Genomic DNA, 25340 nt, shown 5'->3' with positions numbered 1-25340 from the left:
TATTTCCTGGAGATAGATTCCTAGAATTGAAATTTGCTGATTGTATGTAGTATTTTACAGCCCTCTCCCCCAGCCCCTAAGCAATGTTGAGTGTTTTAAAAACAAAACTAACCTTAAATTGTTTTTATGATAGGCGGTTTAAAGTATGCTATTTTCTTTTATCAGTGGCCACTTTCTTTTAGGAGCGTAGACTTTAAAAGTTGGATGAAAATAGAATGTTTACATTTTGTTTATATTTTGAAGATGTAAATAAACCAAGGCAGTCTCTGGATGATACCCTTTGTACCTAAAAGCTATTGAGAAAATGTTTTATTTGGATTTGTTAAATGACTCATTTGTGGGGTCCTTTGGTTTGCAGTGGTTTCAGATCAACTTTCTAGGAGATGTGGCACCCATGAGCACCCTGAAATACCTCGGGATAATTCTCTGGTTTTGAGGGTGGCCCGCCTCCTACAGATAAGATTCTTTGTATGGTCGGTTGTGAGGCCATTTAAAACTTTTGCCTTAAGACTTCATAAATCAGAGTTGATACATTGATTGTCCGTTTTGGAGGCTGCAGTTCTTAAAACATGTGGCTGTTTTTCCTAGGAATATTTAAGTACCACTTGATAATAAAGTACTACCTTTTGCTGGGATTATCTACCTGGAAAAAAAAAAGGGAACAAAAAATTTAAAATAAAATGTAATATCTGTGGTGTTTTATTTTTTGTTTTGTTTTGCTTTTCCTGCAAATTTATTCTTCCAAAAAAAATGTCCCTTTCAAAATAATCACCCTTTGGCGTGAATTTACGGGTTATTGAAATCAGTCTTAAAAAAATTTCCAGTTAAATTTAACAACTTATCTAACCCATTTAATAATTCAACTTTAAAACAAAAACGAACCTTTGAAAACAAATATTTACTCTTAAGCCAGTTATCCTTATACAAGTTAAAACATTCTCCAATTCCTTCCAGTCTTTGCTTAATAGGACTTTTACATGATTCACACTACACTTTTGATCAAAATTGTTATTACCCAGTTTGATCACACCATTTATTGAGGACACTTGGATTTGGTTTTCAGCTATTTATTAAAATGAAATCCATCCTAAAGTGAGCAGGATTTTTACCATTTAGGGGATTCAAAAGTATATTCTTTGAAGGGAATTTCCAAAGAGTTCCAGAAATATTTTGAACCCTAGAAGCATGTATGAATAGATGTGTAGCCTCCCAAGATAACTGGAATCAGAGTGCATTAGACTGCTTGATGGGCTCTCGGCCATGTAGTCCAATGAGTCTCAATTCTTTCCCCCTCCAGCTGCACATAAGAAATATGGCGCACATCCCTCAGTAACAGTATGAGCACATCAGAACCTAGGAGGGTGGTGTTTGGGGCACCCTCTCTCAGGCATTACCCTCCTCTCCCAAGCTGAGAAAAATTACTACCCTGCTCTGTCTTCCAGAGCAGACAGATGGGAAAAGGCAACCAGCAAGGGCTGGTAACCTGTCCAAGGTCATGTGTGAGTGGCAGAACCAAACCTTAAACTTGATCCTCCTACCTCCCTTTGAAGAGCAGCCCCTGCAGTGCTTATGTTCTGGTGCGTATGTTGGGACAAACCAGTCTGGCTACCCTCAGTCATACCCTGAGGAGCTGACCAAACTATGTGGCCATGAGAGAAGGATCTAGAGAAGGTCTAGGCCAGTAGGCTTTCTTGTAAGCTTCAGGAAAATACCCAGATAATGTTATTTTTCCTCCGTTAAGAATCATGGCCTTCTACCCTTTGTTGCAGTTGTGCGAAGATGCCATTTTGAGATGGGAATGCTGCCTTCACCTGAGAGTCTCCATCAAGGAAATTGGCCATTTTCAACTGTAGAGTCTAATCCAGCAATCATGGAGAGAGTAGGGATTAAAAGCCTGCTCGGCTGGGCACGGTGGCTCACGCCTGTAATTCCAGCACTTCAGGAAGCTCAGGCGGGCGGATCATAAGGTCAGGAGTTCAAGACCAGCCTGGCCAACATGGTGAAACCCCATCTCTACAAAAATACAAAAATTAGCCAGGCATCGTGGTGGGCACCTGTAATCCCAGCTACTCGTGAGGCTGAGGCAGAAGAATCGCTTGAACCTGGGAGGCGGAGGTTGCAGTGAGCTGAGATCCTGCCATTGCACTCCAGCCTGGGCAACAGAGACTCCGTCTCAACAACAACAACAAAAAATTGCCTGCTAAGCCTAATTCACAGTTTAAGCTAATTTCTTTGCTTGGAGTCTAATAATATCCAAGCAGGTGCATGTTTTCGGTAACATCTCGCCTAGTCATATGTCTGAAAGAACAAAACTGAAAGTTCTTTCCTTAGAGGCCTTTAACCCAAGCCGCTCTTCTCTAGCTCAGTCACAGCCTTCACCAAGAAGTCCTGAAAAGATAGAACTCTTGCATTACCGTGCTGGTTCTGGGTGTTTGCCTTTGCAGAGACGCCACCTGCCAAGCAGTTCTGGCACCAGGGAGCAGGTCTGTGATGACAGGAGAGAGGCAGTGGCTGTGACTCTGGCTCTTAAACCACAATGGAGGGATTCAAGTTAGCTTAGGTAGCTCTCAGAAGAGACTAATGAGGGAAGGAAGGAGCAAGGGGGGCAGGAAGGTGCCCCTGGGAGTGTGTCTCACTTCCCTTGCTGGTTCATCCAAGAAGGCAGGGACCCTGGCTTGCTGATGGTTGCATCCTCTGTGGCATTTAACGTGGCATGCTGGTTATACCCACTGTAGGGGGCACTCAGCAAATATTTATTGGATTCTTCTTTGAGACTCATTAAGACCAATAAAGGGGCTGTATTATATCATCAAGCAAGTGGGTTGTGGATGGGGGTGGGAGGTATTGCTTCAGCTATATTTTATATTCTTTAATGGGATTGCACCAGTTGTGTGTCTTTCTACAGAACTAGAGGAGCTTTCAGGATATTTGCTTGGGTGGACGTGACCCATAGTGTGTAGTGTTCTTTTGGTGGGCTCTTCTTATCAGTAATGAGATTAATTTTTCCATTGCCAAACTCCATGAGGTAAACGGTTTGTGATTATTTCATGTCAGTTTCATTTTTCACTCAGCATGATGTTTCACTGTTAAAAAAATGAACCTTGGCCCAGAGTTGTCCTCTCATGTATTAAACATGACTTCCTTTGTTAGTAGACTAATTTATAATTATAATTCAAAACCATCCCATTCTCCAGTGGATTATTTCCCCCCTCTCTGTCAGATGAAGGAATAATTGTTTGTCTGGGCTGCAGGAGTGTCTGTCATGGAAACCGAATTTTTCTGTACATTCTCTGAACAACCAGTGCTGTCACATCCCTAGAACCTGACATCGTCATTGATCTCCAGTTGAGTCAGAGAAGTTTGTTGACCAAGGTAAATCAGATCTCTCTTCTCTTAAAGCAAATGGCCCATGACTCCTGAGGGGCCACTAGGAGTGAGAGAATCACCTGTACAGGGGGCCACAACTGTGGCTAGGAATGTGTTACTTGAGGCGGTGCTTCCCAGCCATGACTCAGTCACCTGGGGAGCTTTTTAAAAATGCTGTGCTGGGGCCCCATCCTATGTGAATGAAATTGGAATCTCTGGGAGTGGGGGCCAGCATCTTTTCTTTTTTAAAAAAAAAATGTTTAAGGCCAGGCTCAGTGGCTTACATCTGTAATCCCAGCACTTTGGGAGGCCAAGACAAGAGGATCACTTGAAGTCAGGAGTTTGAGACCAGACTGGGCAACAATGAAAGACCCCATCTCTACCAAATAAACCAGCAAAAAATGTTTTAAGGCCCAAGTGACTCTGATGTGCAGCCAGGATGAGGCCTTCAAGTAATTTTTGTACCTTAATCCTGGAAAGAACAAATGCATCTCCAAATTCCCAGTCACGTCACAGAGCACGGGACCAGACTAGACACAGCATTTGGCTCATTTTACAGAGAGGTTAGGATTGATAGAGTCCGCTAGTTAGTGTTAGAACTAGAAATAAAGTTCTAACTTTATTTCTAGTTCTAGGCGCGGTGGCTCACGCCTGTAATCCCAGCACTTTGGGAGGCTGAGACGGGCGGATCATCTGAGGTCAGGAGTTGGAGATCAGCCTGGCCAACATGGTGAAACCCCGTCTCTACTAAAAAAATGACAAAAATTAGCCAGGCGTGGTGGCGCGTGCCTGTAATCCCAGCTGCTTGGGAGGCTGAGGCAGGAGAATTGCTTGAACCCAGGAGGCAGAGGTTGCAGTGAGCCAAGATCCCACCACTGCACTCCAGCCTGGGGAACAAGAGTGAAACTCAATCTCAAAAAAAAAAAAAAAAAAAAAAAAACCTAGAAAAAAAGGAACCTAATATTACATTTTCTCTACTGTACTATATCATTCAACTTTTAAAGAGCAGGTAATTTAATGGATTTTTTCCTTTGAATACAAACTGTTGAAATTGCTTTTATCAGCTTTAACTAATAGGCCTTATATTAAAACATATTTAGTTACTGAACTGTAAGATGTTTAAATGTTTATTTAAAGTTACCCGACTTATGCTTGTTTATTTATTTATATATTTGTTTATTGCCTTTTCCATATATTAAGAGGCTTAAGAAATCAAAACAATATTGTTTTCCAGGTTCCTTCACAGTATCCTGATGGGTAAAATCATCTTCATGGTTTTAAAAGAACCTTCTATAACAAAAATGAAATAGCCATTGCGAGTGAGGAGAAGGGATTTGTAGAAGGAGTGAGTTAGTTAAAGCACAAGAAGAAGCTTATGAACCAACAGGAACTTTCCTATCAGGGTGGGAACGTATGTTTTGGAAGCAAATGGTGGGAGGGTGCAGGCTGTGACACTCCCTTCCCCTTTTCATGTGAGAGCTGGCTATTAGCCTCATTGCCTGAGTCAGGCAGAGTTCCCTCGAAGGGTTTTTATAGCAGGTGCCGAGTTGACAAGCCCAACTGTAGAACACAGGAGAGGACCAGTCAGTTGTCTCAGTCCCCGGACCCATCTCAGTTGTTTCTCAGAGGATCTTTAACAGGAGGACACTTGCTTTCAAGCATCACATTGAGTGGGCTGGACCAAATGCAAAGCTCTGCTGGAAACCAGGTTGACAAATGTCAGTAGAATTGGGAGCCCGCTCTTTGAATACAACCTTGGAATGGGGCTTGGCACCTGGCCTGAAAGCGCTGTGTGGACTCCAGCACCAGGGCTGTTTCCTAATTTAACTTAATGCTTAAAGGAAATCCCAAGTGGCAGACCAGTTCTGCACTCCTTGAGCAGATAGGCATTTAGCTGTTTTTCAATGTAAGATCATTTTAGCTGTCTTTAAATGTAATGATAGGGCCAGTATCTTGTTTCTATATGTGTGTTTGCCCCATATGATGAAATTATATGCATTCTTTCAGCAAATGAGAGTCCAGAGGTTCTGTACTAGCTAGCTGTGCAACTTTGGGCAAATGAGTTATTTCCCCCTCTGCTTCCTCATCTGTAAAACAAAGCAATGGAACCAGAAAATCTCTTTGGTGGGCCTGTTTCCAAATGTCTTCCCAAATTAGGATCACCATTTAGGTGAAAGCGATTAGTCCCCCAGCCGCCTCTTTTTCTGGTGCAGCCTCATACAGGGAGGTAGAAGATGGGAGGGCTGCTTTGCTTTGAGCCTCCCAGCTTCCTAGCTCTTGAATGTAGTGAATTTCATCTGTTCATCCATTTATTTATCAACTTTTTGAGTACATATTTTATGCCAAGCACTGTTTGAGATGCTTGGGAAACATGAACAAAACAAAGACCCCCGCCCTCATGGAACTTCTGCCTAGTTGGTTGGGATAGACAATAGCATGGTAAATACATTATATAGAATGTGATAAGGTGATAAAATTCTGCAGGGGTTGTAGGGGAGAAACATAGAGCAGAGCAAGGGAGATGGAGGCCTCGTAAGTTGCCACACACCGTGGTGTGGTTTCATCGGCTCTCGCTCACCTGTCTTGTATAGGGCCTAGGGCCTTCCCTGACCACTGTACTCTCGTAGACTAGATCCCTTCCTGCACTCCAAATAGCACCACGTCACTTAGTGTTGGGGTAATGTACAGGTTGGTGCTCCTGTTTGTTTCTTGTCTAATCTTCTGGAGGACTGGTGTTGCTAGTCCTCAGGTATGTCTGAAAATCCTGAGCAAATATGAGGGACTGAGTGTGAACATTGTTGATTTTTCTTTACTTTCTATTTCTTTTTTCTTTTCTTTTTCTTTTTCTTTCTTTCTTTCTTTTTTTTTTTTTTTTTTTTTTTTTTTTTTTTTTTTTGAGATAGAGTCTCACTATGTCGCCCACACTGGAGTGCAGTGGTGTGATTTGGGCTTACTGCAACCTCCGCCTCCCGGGTTCAAGTGATTTTCGTGCTTCAGCCTCCCGAGTAGCTGGGATTACAGCCATGTGCCAATACGCCCAGCTAATTTTTGTATTTTTAGTAGAGACGGGGTTTCGCCATGTTGCCCAGGTGAGTCTCAAACTCCTGGCCTCAAGTGATCCACCTGCTTTGGCCTCCCAAAGTGCTGGGGTTACAGGCATGAGCCACTGCGCCTGGCCACATTGTTGATTTTTAAGGATAACATGGTAAGACATTAAATCATGTCAGGGAAACCTCAGAAAACCCCCACAACTCAGAGGGGTCAGAACCAGCCATTCTTTGATTTTTGTGATGGCTGTGCACCCAAATACACAAATGGGTGTGTTTGTGTGTGTGTGTGTGTGTGTGTGTGTGTATTTTTTTTTTACATTAAATAAGATTACAGTTTTTTTCCATTGTAGGAGTACTTGTAACATCTCCCGATAAATTCAAATGCGGTAAGAAAGTTCTAAGAACAAATTTGGGGAATCTCTGACCTTTAAAGGTACTACCTCATTATGAGCAATCCAGTGACCTTATTCTAGAATTCTGTTAGGGTTCGTTTTCCACTTGCCATGAGCTGGTTTTGCAAAGAAGAAAACGGTTTCCTTTATATGTGGAGATTAAGAACAAGTTTATCTGTAGTTTTGGTGCTCGACTAACTGGGAACCAAGCCACAGTTGCTTGTAAAACGGACCCTAAGTTATCTTGATCTTGATGGTTCAGTGCTTGGAAATCTCTGGGGCTTTCGGTGCCTGGTAAAAGTTCAATCACTTATCTGATTTGTGGTTGGCAGAAGAAAAGGTATCACCCTTTCAGTTTAGGAGATGGTTGCTTTTAGAGTCTATAGTAGGTAGGTGTGCCTGGGAATCAGCCACCTGGTCCCATGTAACATTAGTTGATTTTCATGGTATTTCGTTTCCCCATCCTGAACCTTAAAGTGAGTCAGATTATTACTAATTTCTAATGTTGCAATATTTTGAGATAAGCGGAGACACTTAGATGTTGCAAGACCAGGATTGGAAATGACTATGTTCAAAGGCATCAGGACTTCTAAACTCTCTCAAATTGTTATGCGGATTTTGGGCATGTTTTGATTGGTTGGGGCTAGAAGAAGCTGCAGCAAAGCCTGAGGAGAGATGAGGGTCTGGTAAGTCATGGATCATCATGCTTCAGAGCTGCAGCCACCATCCACCTCAGGCTTCTTACTTTCTTGGAAACCCATGCCTGGAGAAATCTAATGACTTGCCCAGAGCTCAAACCAGACCATGCATCTGTGTGCCCACCTCATCTTCTGTCAGCTTCATTCACCCCAAAAGCATCTATATGTTCCACACTCATGAGGATACCTGAGGAACTTTGGTTTTGTTTTTAAACCAAAGAGTTTTGAGAGGATAAAATAACAGGTTTTGAAGCTATATGGACACAGGCTAGGGCAAGGAGTGAGAAGACAGCTGAGCAGGGTAGGGTGGGACCAGACTCTTGGAACTGCTCTGGGCAGGACCTGGATATGCTGCCAAGTCAGCTTTCGGGAAGTTCGGCCATGGAACTTGCCGTCTTTTTTTCTGCATTACACGACTCTCCTGCTAGACGGCAAACCTCTTGAAGCCAGGAGTTTTACAGGCCTTGGGGCGGCATTGCCTTGTGTGTAACAGGACCCTTCTTTCTGCATATATGTAGGATAAGAGTCCAGCCTAGGGGCAGGGTTGGAGTAAGTGAACTAGCACACAGGAGTTGAAATAGAAGAGTCAGCCAACAGGAAGAAGTATGAGGCAGGGAGTGCCTGGAAGAGATTGGCAAATCCTGAAGTCCTTGCCAGCCTACTTGAGTAATGTGAGACCATGAGCCAATGACTTACCTTGTCCTGTAAGTTTAGTATCCCCAAGATTTCTGCCTCTTGTAATGAAAATAGTCCTGGCACTGACTGCAGGTACTGTGGAGATGGGGCACCTGGAAGATTAAAAAGACGGGAAGGTGCAGGTTTAACTCCTCAGCCCTTCAGAGGGAGCTTTCTGATTCCATGCATGATGGCTAGTCAGAGAAATGGCTCCCCCTCAAATGAGGAGTCTTAGGAAGCAAGAAAACCTGCCTTGGGGTTTGTTCTGAAGGCCACATTTCATCACAAAAACAGCCATATTTACTACACTCTCCTATGAAGTTCTGATGTGTTCTGCTAATATTCAGCTGTAAACCAGCTAGGCAACATCAGTCGAATGTTAGTATAAATTAAAACACTGGAGGAGACTCACCGAGAGTGTGAACAGATTGTGGTTGGTGTATTACACGCCTCACCTTAGGGAGAGTGCTTTTTTTTCTTCCAGGTGGCTTTACAACGATGTGAACAGCAACCTTCCTGTTCTTTCCTTCAGCTGCATAGATAACAAATAAGACACGTAAAAAAAAGATTCTGACTCTTGTGGCCCACTCCATTCTGGGACTTCTCCCCCAACCTCACCGTGTCCCATATCCCCTCTGCCTTCTCTGTCCAGCTACACTGGTCCACCGGGTCCTCAAACACAACACATTCTCTGCAGTCTCAGAATTTTGCATAGGCTATTCCCTCTGCCCAGGAAATTCTTCTTTCCTTCTCCCTTTCCTATAGATCTTAACTCAAACATCATTTTTAACACTGTGCTTCCCCCACCATCACAAGACCAGATGCTCTTCTTCTGTTATGCTGTCGCAGTTTCCAGTATGTCCCTTTCATGGCACTTACTACAATTTGTCATTTTATGTTTGTGTCATTATTGATTACTGGGGTCTCCTATTGGACTGTAAGCTCCATGAAAGCAGGAAACCAGATCTCATTTGTTGTGATTAGATCCTAATGTCTCATACAGTTCTTAATGAATAATAGTAACTGACACTTACATGATGCTTACTGTATATTAGGCCCGTTCTAAGAGCTTTACTTATGTTGACTCAACACTCCTTGCAAAAGCTTTTTTTTTTTTTTTTTTAGCATTTACCTTCATATTACAGTCTTTAAAAGCCCACGGAATTATTCTAGGGACACAGAGGACTTTGTGGCATAGATTTAGGTAAAGGTCACCAGGCACGGTGGTTCACACCTGTAATCCCAGCACTTTGGGAGGCCGAGGTGGGTGGATCACAAGGTCAGGAGTTCAAGACCAGCCTGGCCAAGATGGTGAAACCCCCATCTCTACTGAAAATACAAAAATTAGCTGGGCATGGTTGTGGGTGCCTGTAATCCCAGCTACTCGGGAGGCTGAGGCAGAGAATTGCTTGAACCCAGGAGGCGAAGGTTGCAGTGGGCCGAGATCACGCCACTGCACTCCAGCCTGGGCGACAGAGTGAGACTCTGTCTCCAAAACAAAACAAAACAAAAAAATTGCCTGGTGGCATGGTGGCTCGTGCCTATAATCCCAGCTACTCCAGAGGCTGAGGCAGGAAAATTGCTGGAACCTGGGAGGCAGAGGTTGCAGTGAGCCGGGATCACGCTGCTGCACTCCAGCCTGGGCGACAGAGCGAGACTCCGTCTCAAAAAAAAAAAAAGATTTATGTGAAGGGCAAAATGCTCTGGAAAAATAAAGTGTTAGATACCAGGGAGATTTGGCCATAGCTGGAAATGTTTAACTCTGCGAATATTTGGAGCCACTAATTATGTATACTTGTTTTATTCATAATTTGTAATGGTCTAGGATAGCAAAAGTAATGTGAATCATGGTTGAATTTAATAAAATGTTTTTAACCTCATCCTAAAATATCCACTGATCCATCTCATTCAATGGCAATATGCAGTGGTTAAGGGAACATAAAAACAAACATCCACACAGCTGCACAGTTTTCATGAAAGTCTATCTCATTATTGGTGGGGGTAGCACATTTAACACCTTAAACATATAGGTCACTGCATGATGCCGCACTGGTAACTAGATAGCCAGGGAACCAACTAACCAGTAACTGTTAAAATATTTAAAATACAGCTTTTGTTTAGATCATCCTTTGGATCACCTTCTTGGGAAAAAAGCCTGCTAGTCACAGTGGAAATATATTAAGGCCCGATCTTCTGATATCCATTCCCAGAGGTTTCTTTCAGCTAGATTAAGCCTCCACCTCCAGAGCACACCCAAGCCAAGTTTGTGGTCTCCAGCATTGATGATCTCTTGTCTACCAGAGCAGACAGTGTGAGCCTCACACCAGGCCTCAGAGTCTGTGTGTAGCCCACTCCAATTAGACTAGAGTTGGTGACTTTTGCATTTACTGGTTTATGATAAAGGATACAGATGAAGAGACGCATAGGGCAAGGCATGCAGGAAGGGGCATGGAGATCTCATGCCCTTGGGGTATGCCCCACCCATCAGGAACCTCCATGTGTTCAGCTGTGCAGAAGCTTTTCCCAACAACTTTTTAAAGTTAATTAGCATTATCCCCATTTTATGGATGAGAAACTGAAGGCACAGAGAGGTAAGTGATTGCCTGAGGTGGTCTGGCTCCAGAATCTACCTTTTTAACAACCACATTATACTGCTCAGGAACTACACTGAACTTAACAAGTATCTATTGAATCATTTAGCCGCAGCATCATAGGTGAGTTTCCAAATGATGGAAATACAATCCCATAACTTAAAATGTAGTAATGTTTACTGACAATCTCCTCAGCAGTTATACTCTGCTTCCTTCTTCTTCTTTTTTTTTTTTTTTTTTTTTGAGACAGAGTCTCGCTCTGTCGCCCAAGCTGGAGTGCAATGGTGCAATCTCAGCTCACTGCGCTGTCCACCTCCTGGGTTCAAGTGATTCTCCTGCCTCACCCACTCGAGGAGCTGGGATTACAAGCATGTGCCACCAGGTCTGGCTAATTTTTGAGTATTTAATAGAGATGGGGTTTCACCACGTTGGCTAGGCTGGTCTTGAACTCCTGACCTCAAGTGATCTGCCCACCTTGGCATCCCAAAGTGCTGGGATTACAGGCATGAGCCACTGCTCCCGGCCACTGCTTCCTTCTTGAACACCACGAGCCAAACATATTTTAACTCTTCCTTAATTATTCCTGATTGTCTCCTAGCACCAGTTGTTACATTATTGCTGTCTGCCCATGAGGGTAAGTAAGAGATGAGGAGCAATGGAGGTAAGAGATGAGGAGCAGTGGATTATCAGGTTTTTGAGTTTGGTTTACTTCCTGATGATTTCTTTGGCTGCCACCAATTTTTTTTAAATTAAATAGTCTCCCTTAATATTTGTATAACTCTTACTTTTGAAATTCTCAATATTTGTTTTGCTTTCTTAGTGTTTAGAGAGATGTTGCTATTCTTCAGTTTTTAAAAGAAAAAACAAATGTGGAAGCTTAGCCACCTTGCTCCACAATCCAGATGCCCAGGTCCACTTCTGGGACCTAGAGAATATGGCAATAAGATTGGATGACCTGGCCGGGCGCGATGGCTCATGCCTGTAATCCCAGCACTTTGGGAGACTGAGGTGGATGGATTACCTAAAGTCAGGAGTTTGAGACCAGCCTGGCTAACATGGTGAAACCTCGTTTCTACTAAAAATACAAAAAATTAGCTGGGCATGGTGGCATGTGCCTGTAATCCCAGCTACTCGGGAGGCTGAGGCAGGAGAATCGCTTGAACCCAGGAGGTGGAGGTTGCCGTGAGCCGAGATTGCGCCATTGCACTCCAGCTTAGACAACAAGAGTGAAACTCTGTCTCAAAAAAAAAGAAAAGATTGGATGACCTCCAGGCTAGGTGGAAGCCTGACCAGGGTAGTGACTTTAGAAAGAGAGATTCCTGGGAAAACTGAGAATGACAGCAGAGAATATCCTTTATAGGATCATTATAGCCATTCCACAATGTGTACATATATCAGAACATCATGTTGTATACCATAAGTATATATAAATTTTATATGTCAATGTAAAAAATAAAAACAAACTTTAAAAAAATATTTTATAATATGGTCCCTTGTCCATTCCTGCCTGGGACAGCCATTTTTCCCTTTTCAGGAGGGAGTTCTTCCTTTGATGTCTGGAAAGGCCTCCTCTTTGAGCCCATAGGTTTGCTATCTTCTGGCTGGTAATTCTTTCCTGCTTCTGTTTCCTGCCGACCACTTGATAAGCTGGAGAAAGCAACGTTGTTCGCTCTTGGCCGGTTCCTCATGCTTTGCCCCTTTTTCTGAGTCCTGTTTTCGAGCCTCAACTCGGAAGGTTTGGTTGTGCCAGCACAGTCTTCCCAGCAGTTTCTTGTGCTTTCCAATCTCTATTCAAACATGTGAGGATGCATAAAGATCGCTTCTCAGAGAAGCCTAGATAATAGAAAACCTATGCTGAAATTACAGAAATCTGATGTAATATTGACATGAAAAAGTCAGTATCAGAATAGGCTTTCTTTTGTGTGAGCATCTTATTGCTACCAAGTGAAGCAGCCATAGCTTACTGTGTGGGGCCCATCAGTTTATGCTTGGTCATTAAAATGGGCCTTACAGTTCAAAGGAGTTGTCCTGTGCTGATCAGTAATGCGCGTTTCCTTGGCACTGACATTAAAAGAATGTTGGCTTCATCAAAGGAATTGGCAGTGGCTACATTATCATCGTCTTCATCAAAGGACATTTTTTAAAACCATTAGAACTGGGCTGTTCAGGAGATCTATTATATAACATGGTGACTATAGTTAATAACAACATATTATATACTTGAAAATGGCTAAGAGAGTAGATTTGAAATGTTCTCACCACAAAAAAATGATAAGTATGTAAGGTAATGGATATGTTAATTAGCTTGATGTAGCCATTCCACAATGTATACATACGTCAGAACATCATGTTGTACACCGTAAGTATATATAATTTTTATATGTCAGTGTAAAAAATAAAAACAAACTTTTTTTAAAAAGACTGGTTTGATAAGTGTATATTGTAGGAATTTTTTTATGGTGGTTAAAGCTGAGACCTTTGACCTTTTGTTGTGTTATTCCCATTCCCACCCACTTAGATGTACAGTGAGATCTCAGGAATTTTCATGCTGAACATTTTTTAAAGACCCCTCCCTGTATAATTTTCAGTGCCATTTGGTATATTGGGTTTCTGTAGAGACTCTAAAAATTACATTTTGGTCTCATCCAAAAGATCCAACCCTCATATCAAAGTGGAGTGCTGATCTTCATCTACCCCAGCAGGATTCAAAGGGGGAGCTTCAGGCCTGAAATAATTTAGGCTTTGGCTCTCAGTGAACCGTGATTTAAAGTAGTGAAATTATAGTGTGGCATAGTGGGCAAAAGGGCTAGACGGGGAGGCGGAGACCTTGGTTCCAGTCCTGTGTCTATGGTTAACTGTCTGTGGTGCCCTGGGCAAGTCACTTCACCTCTCTGAGCCTTGATTTCTTTTCCTGTGAAATGAGAGGGTTGGGTAAGGTAATCTCTTCGGTCCTTTTCATCTCAAAAATTACACATCCCAGAAGCAGTAAACAGTCCCTACTGGTTGATCTGCATTGTGTGGAGCCGCATGGACTTAAAGGATTATCCAGCTAATTGGAGAGAGGAAGGTGGTATGGTGGCCTGGGCCGGTAGAGAAGTGTGTGATCCTCAAATCAACTTCAAACAATGGGGGTCCTGGCTGGCAGAAGTCAATCAAGCCAGATATCTCAACTCGGGGTGTATTTCGTAGTACTTCTTTTCTAGCCTAAAGTTTGGCAACATCTGGCCAGTGTAGGTAGCAATTATGTCATAAATACAGTTGTTTGTAGGTAATTTTAATTTAACTAGAGTATTTTTCCACTTTCTACTTGACTCTCCTGTCTACTCCTCTACTGTCCCCTGCAAGAAATTCCTAACTAAATATGAAGAGCAAAATTGACAGTTTCAGATTAGTTGCTGTTACCAGGACTGAAAAATTTGGTATGTAATTAAATTTTTTTCCCTTGGGGTTTCTACGTGAGGACTTCTTTTTTTTTTCTATTTTTTTTGAGATGGAGTTTCCCTCTTGTCACCCAGGCTGGAGTGCAATGGTGCGATCTCAGCTCACTGCAACCTCTGCCTCCTGGGTTCAAGTGATTCTTCTGCCTCAGCCTCCCAAGTAATTGGGATTACAGGTGCCCGCCACCACGCCCAGCTAATTTTTTGTGTTTTTAGTAGAGACGGGGTTTCCCCATGTTGACCAGGCTGGTCGCGAACGCCTGACCTCAGGTGATCCACCTGCGTTGGCCTCCCAAAGTGCTGGGATTACTGGCATGAGCTACTGCACCCAGCCAGGACTTCTTAATAGTAGGTTTAACTGCACATGAGTAGACATACTCAAATGGATAAAATTTGTCTTTTTGTAAGGCCAATGGTGCACATACAAATTTATAGTCTGTCAGGCCTGTATTAGTTTAGTTTGTTTAGGATGTTTCTCCATTAAAGTAAATTAGCCTGATACATTTCTCGGTTGTTACTAGATATCAGTTGATGCTGTTTCCCTTTAGCAAAGACAACAAAATAGAGTAGTGACACCTGCATTCTAAAGCTCAGCCACTAAATGAGCATGTAACCTTGGGTTTCAGTTTTCGTAAAGTGTGGGATTTGGCTTAGCTCCCCAGGTATCCTGAGGGACCTTAGGGATTTGATACCACCCTAAGAAAAAGGGCTTGTTTTCCTAACCACGTCAGGGAAAACGATTTCATGTAGCACCATTCATGTCCAGATATATTTCTTCTTCCAATGATGGCAATGTAAGTTGATGGCAGAGCAACCATGAACATAAACAGAACTGCAAATGGTTGAACTCAGACACTCGGCCCAGGCCCCAAAACCAGTTTGGGGGGAACTGTATTCACCTATTATGAAATTAGCATACCTTTACGTTCAGGAATACAGTGGATTTATGAGGTACTTTTTTTTTTTTTTAATCAGATCTATTAAAGGAGGACAGTAGCCTAAACTGAAGAAGAGTCCTAACTGTCTTGGGTGGTGGTTAATTACACCATACGGCAGACTTGCCACAAACACTGAAAGTTTAACTCTCTCAGCTGCTTAGTTTGGAAACCACACAGTGCTGTTCAGTTAGGCCTTGGCCTTTTCTGCATCCCAGCTAGACACTTGACTCCCATCCAAAGCAAATGTCATGGTTGCCTTTATTGACTTAATATCAGGAAACATAACAGCCGATAGACTGGTTAGAAGGAACTGTATGGTTGATGGATTATTGCTGACCTACACACAGGTAAACGAAGTATAACAGAATTTGGAATGATTTACTAGTGGACTGAAATCTTTAAAACAGTAAGACTTTTGTTTGTGTCTATGGCTGATGTTTTAATTCGGTTCTGAATGTTCTTCCACAGACAGGAGACTAAAAGTAGTGAAATTTTTGTTACTGACTGTTCAGGTGGCTCTATAGAAATCTCCATATTTGGGTATAAGTACTTTGCTGCAGTATGTGTAAATGAGATGAGGGTCAGGGAACAGGGTTTGATTTGAATAAAAATCTGTTTTGTAGGCCAGCCGCTCAAGCCTGTAATCCCAGCACTTTGAGAGGTGAGGCGGGAAGATTGCTTGAGCCCAGGAGTTCAACACCAGCCTGGGCAACATAGTAGGACCCCATCTCTACAAAAAATGAAATAAAAAGCCAGGCATAGTGGTGCATGCTTGTAGTCCCAGCTACTCGGGAGGCTGAGGTGGGAGAATCGCTTGAGCCCAGGAGGTCGAGGCTGCAGTGAGCCATGATTTGTGCTGCTGTACTCCAGCCTGGGTGACAGAGCAAGACCCTGTCTCAAAGAAACAAAACAAAACAAATTTTTTTTGTATCTGTCTTAATTAAGTCTTTACTTAACATAACTTCAAAGATAGTCCTTTGTGAGCGGAGAGTTGAGCCCCTCCTGATCATTGTGAGGCTTTTACTCTGAGGGCTTGCTTTAATCATTGAGAGAGTTTTATGTCATGGACCTTTGCACTTACTGGGCACTGATTTCAGTGTTCTACTGCTTTGGTGAATTTTTGATGTCTTTTTGGCCATGATCAGACAGTCTCCTACTACGTGATGAAATGGTATTAGAAAGCGGTACTCTGCTGGCTGCCTTTATAAAGCAGAGAATCACAAATGCCCAGGCTTTGAGTTTATAGTCTGAGATAGATAATATTGCTGCAAGTAGAAGAATTGTAGACACAGATGTCCTTGTTTTGAATATCCTTTAGTGCCTTTCAAGGGTCTGTGTTATAGAATACCATTTTGAGGTACTTCTTCCTGTTGTTTTGATGTTACTGCACAGGTTGAGTGAGAGAGAGCTTGTGTGTGTGTATAAGAAAACCTGTAGGACTGGTGTCCTATGAGAGAAAGAGACAGCGAGCTTGTGTGTGTGTGTGTGTGTGTGTGTGTGTGTGTGTGTGTGTAAGAAACCCTGTAGGACTGGTGTCCTGTTATGGCATGCCAGAAAGTGTCTTACTGGTATTTCTTAAAATCAGCTGATCCATCCTGTGGCTTTCAGCCGGTTATAGCCAGCAGAATAATCCAGTCTATTTGCCATTACTCATTATTAACCCCTACTTTCTTATCCATCTATACAGCACCCCTCACCACATCCACATGTGTGGTGGATCAGCCTTATCTTGCTTTTTTCGATAGGTGCTTTGGCATAGGCACATTCCCCTGTGTGGCATGCCCTTCCCACCTCCAAGCATGATTGCCAAGGTTAATAATTATAAGCTCTAATTCCTTAGCACATTCTAATCCACTTGAAATCATTATTCTACATTTAGCAACATGCACTTTTAATTGTTCTCAAGATTTCATATGTCCTAACTGGGCAGTAAAACAAAATATCTTGGAAATCTTTCTTATATAATCCTTCTCTCACTTGCATAACTTGTTTCAAGTCTTACCTTTAATACTGTAATATGTATTCATTAGCCAACTAAAAGGAACCCTTAACGCCAATTTATTGCTTTACCTCTGTGCCAACCATCCAGTAGATTTGAGTCCTGGCAAGGAACCCTGCACTGCAAAAGGCAGCCTGGCTGTTGTTGGCAGGTTGCGGGTTCCAAGAACTGAGGTACACATGGTATGGTATGATATTCTATTGTCTTTGCTCAAATTATGTAAGTATTTTTAGTTTGGAGGAATGGTTTTCTTTCTTTTTTTTTTTTTTTGAGTTGGAGTTTTGCTCTTGTCGCCTAGGCTGGACTGGAGTGCAACGGCACCATCTCGGCTCACTGCAACCTCCGCCTCCCAGGTTCAATCGATTCTCCTGCCTCAGCTTCCCAAGTAGCTGGGATTACACCATGCCTGGCTAATTTTTGTATTTCTAGTAGACACAGGGTTTCACCACGTTGGCCAGGCTGGTCTCGAACTCCTGACCTCAGGTGATCTGCCCACCTTGGCCTCCCAAAATGCTGGGATTACAGGCGTGAGCCACTGTGCCCGGCTGTTTTCTTAACCTTAAATAAATAAAACTTAAGTTGGGATTATGCAATATAACAGTAATCCAATGAACATAGAGGACTATTAGCAAAACAAACAAAAACACACACACACACAGAAAAAACCAGCCTCTGAACAAATTCTAGACATTGGTGTGATATTCCTAAAACAAATTTTTATTATTAGCCAGATGATTATATAAACTTCTGGTCTGTTGGAGTGGAGGTGCGATGGGGAGAAGATTCATAGAAAAGATTTTTATTTGAAGTCTTTTATTATTATTATTATTTTTAAGCTTATGCCTGTAATCTCAGCAACTCAGGAGGCTGAGGTGGAAGGATTGCATGAGGCCAGGAGTTCAAGACCAGACTGGTCAATGTAGTGAAACTCCCGACTCTACAAAAAATTTAAAAATTGGCCAGGCTGGTGTCACACACCTATAGTCCCAGCTACTTGGAAGACTGAGGGGAGAGGATTGCTTGAGCCTCAAGGCTGCAGTGAGCTCTGATCGCTCAACTGCACTCCTGCCTGGGTGACAAAGACCTCATCTCAGAAAAAAAGAAGAAAAAAGAGAGAGGGATGTACAGTTGGGTTGGACTTGATCCATTTACATGCCACCTGAGAAGTGTGTGACTCTCTTGTTCACAATCGTAGGTTTTCCGTGTGTGTGTGTTTGTGTGTACACGCCTTTTTTTTTTGCAGGGATAAGATGCTCCAGTTTTGTAAATGGAGCAGAGATTATAAACCTCGTTAAGTATAGATCACTGGAAAACTGTGGGTATGGAACACGTGTGCATGACACTGTATCTTGCCATTGACTTAGAGGTGAAAAGTCTGTGCCATTTTAATGATCTTATTTCTGACCCTTTTTTTTTTTTTTTTTTTTTTTTTTTGAGATGGAGTCTCTCTCTGTCACCCAGGCTGGAGTGCAGTGGTGCGATCTTGGCTCACTGCAACCCCTTCCTCCTGGATTCAAGCGATTCTCCTGACTCAGTCTCCTGAGTGGCTGGGATTACAGGTGTGCACCACCACGCCTGGCTAATTTTTGTATTTTTAGTAGAGACAGGGTTTCACTATGTTGGCCAGGCTGTTCTCAAACTCCTGACCTCAGGTGATCCACCTGCCTGGGCCTCCCAAAGTGCTGGGATTATAGGCATTAGCCACCACACCTGGCCCTGACCCTTGTTATCAGGTAGTCAACCTGGGAATCAGTTCTTGAAATGTATGTCTGAAATTGACAAGCTGCATTTTTTTTTTTGGCAAAAGCAACATTTCTGAAACCCCTGATAAGGAACATTCAGCTTTCACACGTTCTGAATCTCAGAGGAGCTTGCAGGGACTTCCCTGCTGTACTTACCATTGCAGGGGGCAACAAGGCAGTGGTAAGTGGAAACAAACCAAAACTTCAGTGATAAGGCTGCTGAAATCAAGCCCTGTGTTTTTTGTTTGTTTATTTGTTTGTTTTATTTTGAGACAGAGTCTGGCTCTGTTGCTCAGGTTAGAGTGCAGTAGCACTGTCTTGGCTCACTGCAACCTTTGCCTCCCAGGCTCAAGCAATCCTCCCTCCTTGGCTTCCTGAGTAGCTGGGACTACATACATAAACCACAACACCTGGCAAATTAATTTTTTTTTTTTTTTTGTCAAGATGGGGTCTCCCTATATTGCACAGGCTGGCCTGAAACTCCTGGGTTCAAGCAATCCTCCTGCCTGGGCCTCCCAAAGTATTGGAATTACAGGCGTGAGTCACCATGCCCAGGAAGCTGTGGGTTTTTTGCTGGTTGTTCTCTAGCCACTGATGAGCTTGCCTCCCTGCCTGACCAGTCAGTCCCAAATGCAAGTTTAGAAACTGGTGGTTTTTTGTTAGAGGCCATTTCATTTGTTTTTGTGCTGTTTGAACACCTGTCTGCCCCTGTGTCCATAATTCTCTTTACTGAAAACTTTTTCTAAATGAAGTTATTTCAGAAGGCATTTAAGAAAATATTTTTTTCTTACCTGAAATATATATAAGTAGTTAATTAATGGAAGAGCCCTAACAATTAGCTGAATTCACAATATTAGGGAATGATTAAATTGTTGGTGATGTACCTTTCAATCATCTCTGCATAAGCAGTTGATAGCCACTTCTGTATCTTTGTAGTAAATGCAGAGTGAATGGTGGATTTTATGAATGGGGAAGCTGCTGGATTTTGTGTAACATTGCTTTTTTTTTTTTTTTTTTTTTTTTGAGATGGAGTCTTACTCTGTTGCCCAGCCTGGAGTGCAGTGGCGTGATCTCGGCTCACTGCAGCCTCCGCCTCCTGGGTTCAAGCGATTCTCCTGCCTCAGCCTCCCAAGTAGCTGGGATTACAGGTGACTGCCACCACATCCAGCTAATTTTTGTATTTTTAGTAGAGACAGGGTTTCACCATGTTGGCCAGGCTGGTCTTGAATTCCTGACCTCAAGTGATCCGCCCACCTCGGCCTCCCAAAGGTGCTGGGATTACAGGTGTGAGTCACCACGTCCAGCCGTAACATTGCTTTATGATCAGAACATTGAACATCAGGATCCAGTGCTGGTCTTGTGTTGGCTTTCATAGGAGAGAGACTCTTGCTGCAGTCCAGCTGAGTAGGGCTGCAGTGAGGACCCTTATACTGCTGAAGCCCACTGAGTGACACATGCTGGACAGAGTCTGATGTCTGTGGGGACCAATTAGCTAATGGATGTTTAGTTTTAGGCTAGACTAGATGCCTGCCACTACCCTTCCCACCCTCCACAGTTACTGTTGGTTACTTCCTACAAGTCACCATCAAAGCCAGGAGTATATATTCCACTCTTTTTTTTTTTTTTAACTTCCCAACTACTAGTTTTAAAACTGAATCAAATTTCAAATAGTTGTTAACTTGAAACAGATCTGCAGACTCGACATTTTCTTTCCATTTTCAGGCTCTCTGGAAACCAGTGTGTGTGCCGTAGGGTATGTCGCTTGTAGAGAAAAGTGAGTACTGAGGACTGAAATGGCTGGGCAAAGACAAGGCACAAGTTCATCTTTGTGAAGCAGCGTTTTTCAGTGTTCAGGTACAAATAGTTCTCAGCTGTGCTCAGTATCACACAAGGCATCTGGAAACATGTTTAATTCATGCTTGCTATAGCAACTACATTTGAAGTCAGGCATGTTCATGCTTTTAAAAATGCCAGAGGGGAAAAAGCCAGAAAATTTGTCATTTTTGTTTGCCTTATGAGAGAATAACACTGTTCCGAGTGGCTCCCAGGAGTTTCGATTTGGTACAATTGAGAGCCTTGAGAAGAACCTGCCAATTGTAATAGTTTGTGGCATTTCTGTAGACATTGTGATTGACAGAATTCTCAGTTGCCAAATTCAGCTTCTCTCTAAACTTTGTATTTTTGGGATTTTTCCAAGACTAAATTAGTCATGTGATTAGTGTTGTTGTTGTTTTTGTTTTTGTTTTTGAGACAGAGTCTTGCTCTGTTGCCTAGGCTGGAGTGCAATGGCATGATCTTAGCTCACTGCAACCTCTGCCTCCCAGGTTCAAGCAATTCTCCTGCTTCAGCCTCCCAAGTAGCTGGGATTGCAGGTGTCTGCCACCAGGCCTGGCTGATTTTTTAGTATTTTTTTTAGTACAGACGAGGTTTCACCATGTTGACCAGGCTGGTCTCAAACTTCTGACCTCAGGTGATCCGCCCACCTCGGCCTCCCAAAGTGCTGAGATTACAGGCATGAGCCACTGGTCCCGGCCATGATTAGTGTTTTATTTTGATCCATAAACCAACTGTAGAATGTTGCTCTTCCAGTGGCTTCCAAGATGCTCAGACAAGGCAGGTGGCTTTTGTTTCCACTAGTGCTTCCACTAGTAGCAAAGGAGCACTGATATGTTTTGGTAAATATTAACCCTTTTTAATATTAATACTGTGATAAGATATACTTGGGGGCACTTAGTTCATTATGGTTGTACTGTAGGCTTTAATAACAGCAACCTCTTCTTATTCTTGGATGCATACATTCTTATTGGGAGACCCCTGTGTTTCTAAACTCTGGTCCCTTGTTTGGTGGAGATTAATGATCAAAGGTGGTTGACTTGCCTAGTATCCTGAGGTGGAAAGTGCTTCATGTGGAACTTAGGCACTTGCTGAAGCTCCTTCGAATTCAAGCTTCTCTCCTACCTGCTAGCTTGTCCATTTCCTTTCTACTTTGTGAAAAATTCTACTTTGTGAAAAATTTGCTAATCTACAGATTAGCAAATCATATTATTGGAAGTTTAAAAAATGAGAAAAGAAGAAATATTGCTATAATTTTGCAGTATTGTTTTCCCTTTCTTTTTTTTTTTGGAGACAGAGCCTCGCTCTATCCCCCAGGCTGGCGTACAGTGGCATGATCTCAGCTCACTGCAACCTCCACCTCCTGGGTTCAAGTGATTTCTTCTGCCTCAGCCTCTCAAGTAGCTGGGATTACAGGCACCCACCACCACGCCCGGCTAATTTTTGTATTTTTAGTAGAGACGAGGTTTCGCCATGTTGGCCAGGCTGGTCTCGAACATCTGACCTCAAGTGATCTGCCTGCCTCGGCCTCCCAAAGTGCTGGGATTACATGTAGTCATGAGTCACCGCGCCTGGCCCTTTTTTTCCCTTTTTCTATCTGCATTTTTCCTCATTGGGTGTGTGGTGGGGACTGTTTGGGCTGCAAGTGACAGAAACCTAATTCTAACAGATTTAAGCAAAGAGGGGAATTTATTGTAAGGACTGGAGGGTCTCTGAGCCCAAGGGCAAGAACTTAGCTGGGCCTGAGGAGCTGTGGAAGCCAGGGTGGGCTCTCCCAGTCTTTTCAGTCGTGTTTCTTCTCAGGCTGCTTCTGTTTCTGTGTCTTTCTCATTCAGCTTTTTCCATGTGGCAGAAAACACATTCACAGAGCTCTCTCAAGTTTTATTTCCATTTTATTTATTTATTTATTTATTTATTTATTTATTTATTGAGACAGAGTCTCACTCTGTCACCCAGGCTAGAGTGCAGTGGTGCGACCTTGGCTCAGTGTAACCTCCCTGCAAACTCTACCTCCCAGGTTCAAGCAATTCTCCTGCCTCAGCCTTCTGAATAGCTGGGAATACAGGCACATGCCACCATGCCTGGCTAATTTTTGTGTGTTTAGTAGAGATGGGTTTTCACCATGTTGGCCAGGCTGATCTCGAACTCCTGACCTCAAGTGATCCGCCTGCCTTGGCCTCCCAAAATGTTGGGATTACAGCTGTGAGCCACCACGCCTGGCCTTATTTCCACTTTAGCCACCCAGAGTTTAACTCACTTTCTTGTGCGGCCTCCCAAGACCTGTTGTACAGAGTGGTTATTCCTGTGGTAACTTTGGGGGGTGGAGGAGGGCTCAGCAGGGATTTCCACTTCTTGGCCCCAGGTATGCATAATTTGCCCTTTGATTTATTCATCCTCCAAACTGTCACACCTAACATAATCCAGCCATCCCACACCAAGCTGCACACCCATTCCCCCTCCTCAGTGGCAGACAGCCCCAATTCACTTAGCCCCTGTTTACTCATGAACTCCCAGTGGCCTTGTCATAGGGCCACAGTTCTCCAGGCCCAGGTACCTGTGGTTCAGGTGGCTTGTCACCATCTGGACCCTCTGGGCTGAAATAATTCTAACCACTCCCAAACAGTGACCTTTGCATCCCCGGCTAGGGCAGATACCACCCTTGAGGCTTATGTTTTCCTGGCCGATTCATACTCTGATATTAATTTCCTAGTTCCAAAGGTAGAATTAAAAGCACTCTTCTTCCTCAGACTTGAGGCTTTGCACAGCGTAGACTCGGTAGGTGGCAACACAGCTTACTGTCCTTTCTCCCATTCCAGGGAGTGGGCCCAGGCCCTGGCCCTGGCCCTGGGCAAAGCGAAGAGGTGGGATGTGCAAAGTTCTAGCAGCTGTTTCACTCCCTCCGTTGGTGGGTCTCCACCACAGAAAAGGAATACGGGACCCCAGAGTATTTGTCCTGCCACCTCAGGCTGCCCCAGAGAGAGCCTGTGGGGCCTTCCCTTTGAAGGATTAACTAGGCATCCTGGCTCTTACCGAGAGTAGCCGGGCCTTCTGGGATCAGGCTCCCATGCACAAATAACCCCAATCCTTTTACATTTAATGCTCCATACTTCTGTATTTCAAAAATAGCATTTGTGCCAGAATTCAAACTGTTGCAGTATAAGCAAGTTGCATTGGCATTTTTTTTTTTTTTAATTGAAGACCCGGGGAGAAAGCTATTTGTAGGATAGTATGTGACAAAAGAAGAGAAAATCTCATTACAAGGGTGGGGTTGCTGAAGGGACCCCTACCTCAAAAGGGAAATCTTATCCAGGAAACCTTACCAGCTGTCACCTGCATATGCGTCCGTGTGTACATGTGCGCACACACCTGCTCCCATGGAAACCCTGTGGAATGAGGGTACAATTCCTAGCAAAGCCAGAAGACAGGCAGACAAAAAAAAAATCTGTCCAGTATAATTGTAACCACAGTGGATATCAAATCTTGGATTCTATATTTAATTGATAATGTATATAAGCATTTTTCTATATTGTAGATTTTTCCAAGTGTTATTTTAATGATAATTATTTCACTGAACATATGTCTTTATTTATCTTAGCCATTTAGATATTATTGGAAATTTGGTTCTTTCCAGTTTTTGTGTTTATAAATGGGACGTCATGAGTATCATTGTGCACAGAACTTTTTCCATTTCTGGAGTTATTTCTTTAGAGTATAGAAGTGGAATTACAGGATCAAAAACTAAGAGCACTTTTATATTTTCCAGAAAGATGATACTAGTAATTTTCAGTGCTACTAGCAATGGATGGGAAATGTCACAGCCTTTGGTTATTTCCTTTAAAATTTTTTTTGTTTTGTTTTAAGTTTGTTGAGAAAAAAGGTACATTTTAATTTAAATTTTATTTTTATTCTAAGTGAGGACCAGTTTGGGGTTATGCTTTTTATTCATTTACTTTTATAACACATCTTTACTGGAATCTTAGTGTTTTGTTTTATAAATTCTTTGTATAATGAAAGCTGTTTTTCCTATATTGCTTTAAGCATTTTCCCCTAATTCTTTGCTTTTTAAAATTTCATGAATGTGTGTACGCGTGGGTATTGGCATTCTTTTTTATCATAACGTCTTATGAGATGACCAGGTTTTAGAGAATAGAATAGGCCCAAGAGAAGGAAGTCAGAAAGCTGAGCATACTTTGCCCCTCTGTTTCAGTGGAGGCTGCCCATGGATTATTTCAGAATTCTTGTCCTTGTAATGTTAGGTCATGAGCCTGCCTGTCTGCAGGCAGGATCACTGCTTAGAGTGAGGTGACCTGGGTTCTAGTCCTGACTGAGTGGGAATTTAGGCTCTCCACCTTCCATTTCTTCATCTGTAAAATGGAGGGTTTTAGTAGGATAACCTTGGGAGTGGGGGGTCTGTGATTGTACATGCCCAAGGTGAAGAATCATATCAACATTAAGAGTCTTCTACATCTCGTTGCAGATTTTTGGAAGTACCAGCACAGTGACGCTTCCTGAAACCTTGTTGTTTGTGTCAACGCTGGATGGAAGTTTGCATGCTGTCAGCAAGAGGACAGGCTCAATCAAATGGACTTTAAAAGAAGGTAATTTGGATTTGGTCCTTG

The 25340-nt window shown here is 42.9% G+C and overlaps 1 protein-coding gene across 9 annotated transcripts in view; it reads left to right on the top strand.

Moving 5' to 3' along the window:
* ERN1 (endoplasmic reticulum to nucleus signaling 1) overlaps positions 1–25340 on the top strand; it is a 90816-nt gene that overhangs the window by 6526 nt on the left and 58950 nt on the right. For 7 of the 9 annotated variants that reach the window (XR_010153071.1, XR_002940236.3, XM_016932752.4 and 4 more), the window contains exon 2: positions 25199–25319. Coding sequence is in view for 6 of the 9 variants with exons in the window: in XM_511585.9 (XP_511585.4) it covers positions 25199–25319 (121 nt within the window). In the remaining 3 variants the exon portion in view is untranslated. Of the gene's footprint in view, positions 1–20610; positions 20743–25198; positions 25320–25340 lie in introns of all 9 variants that reach the window. The other 2 variants (XM_063799173.1, XM_063799174.1) reach the window with 1 other exon arrangement.

This window comes from Pan troglodytes, chromosome 19, assembly GCF_028858775.2.
Source record: "Pan troglodytes isolate AG18354 chromosome 19, NHGRI_mPanTro3-v2.0_pri, whole genome shotgun sequence".
Taxonomy (NCBI): Eukaryota; Metazoa; Chordata; class Mammalia; order Primates; family Hominidae; genus Pan; species Pan troglodytes.
This window is presented reverse-complemented; position numbering and strand designations above follow the sequence as displayed.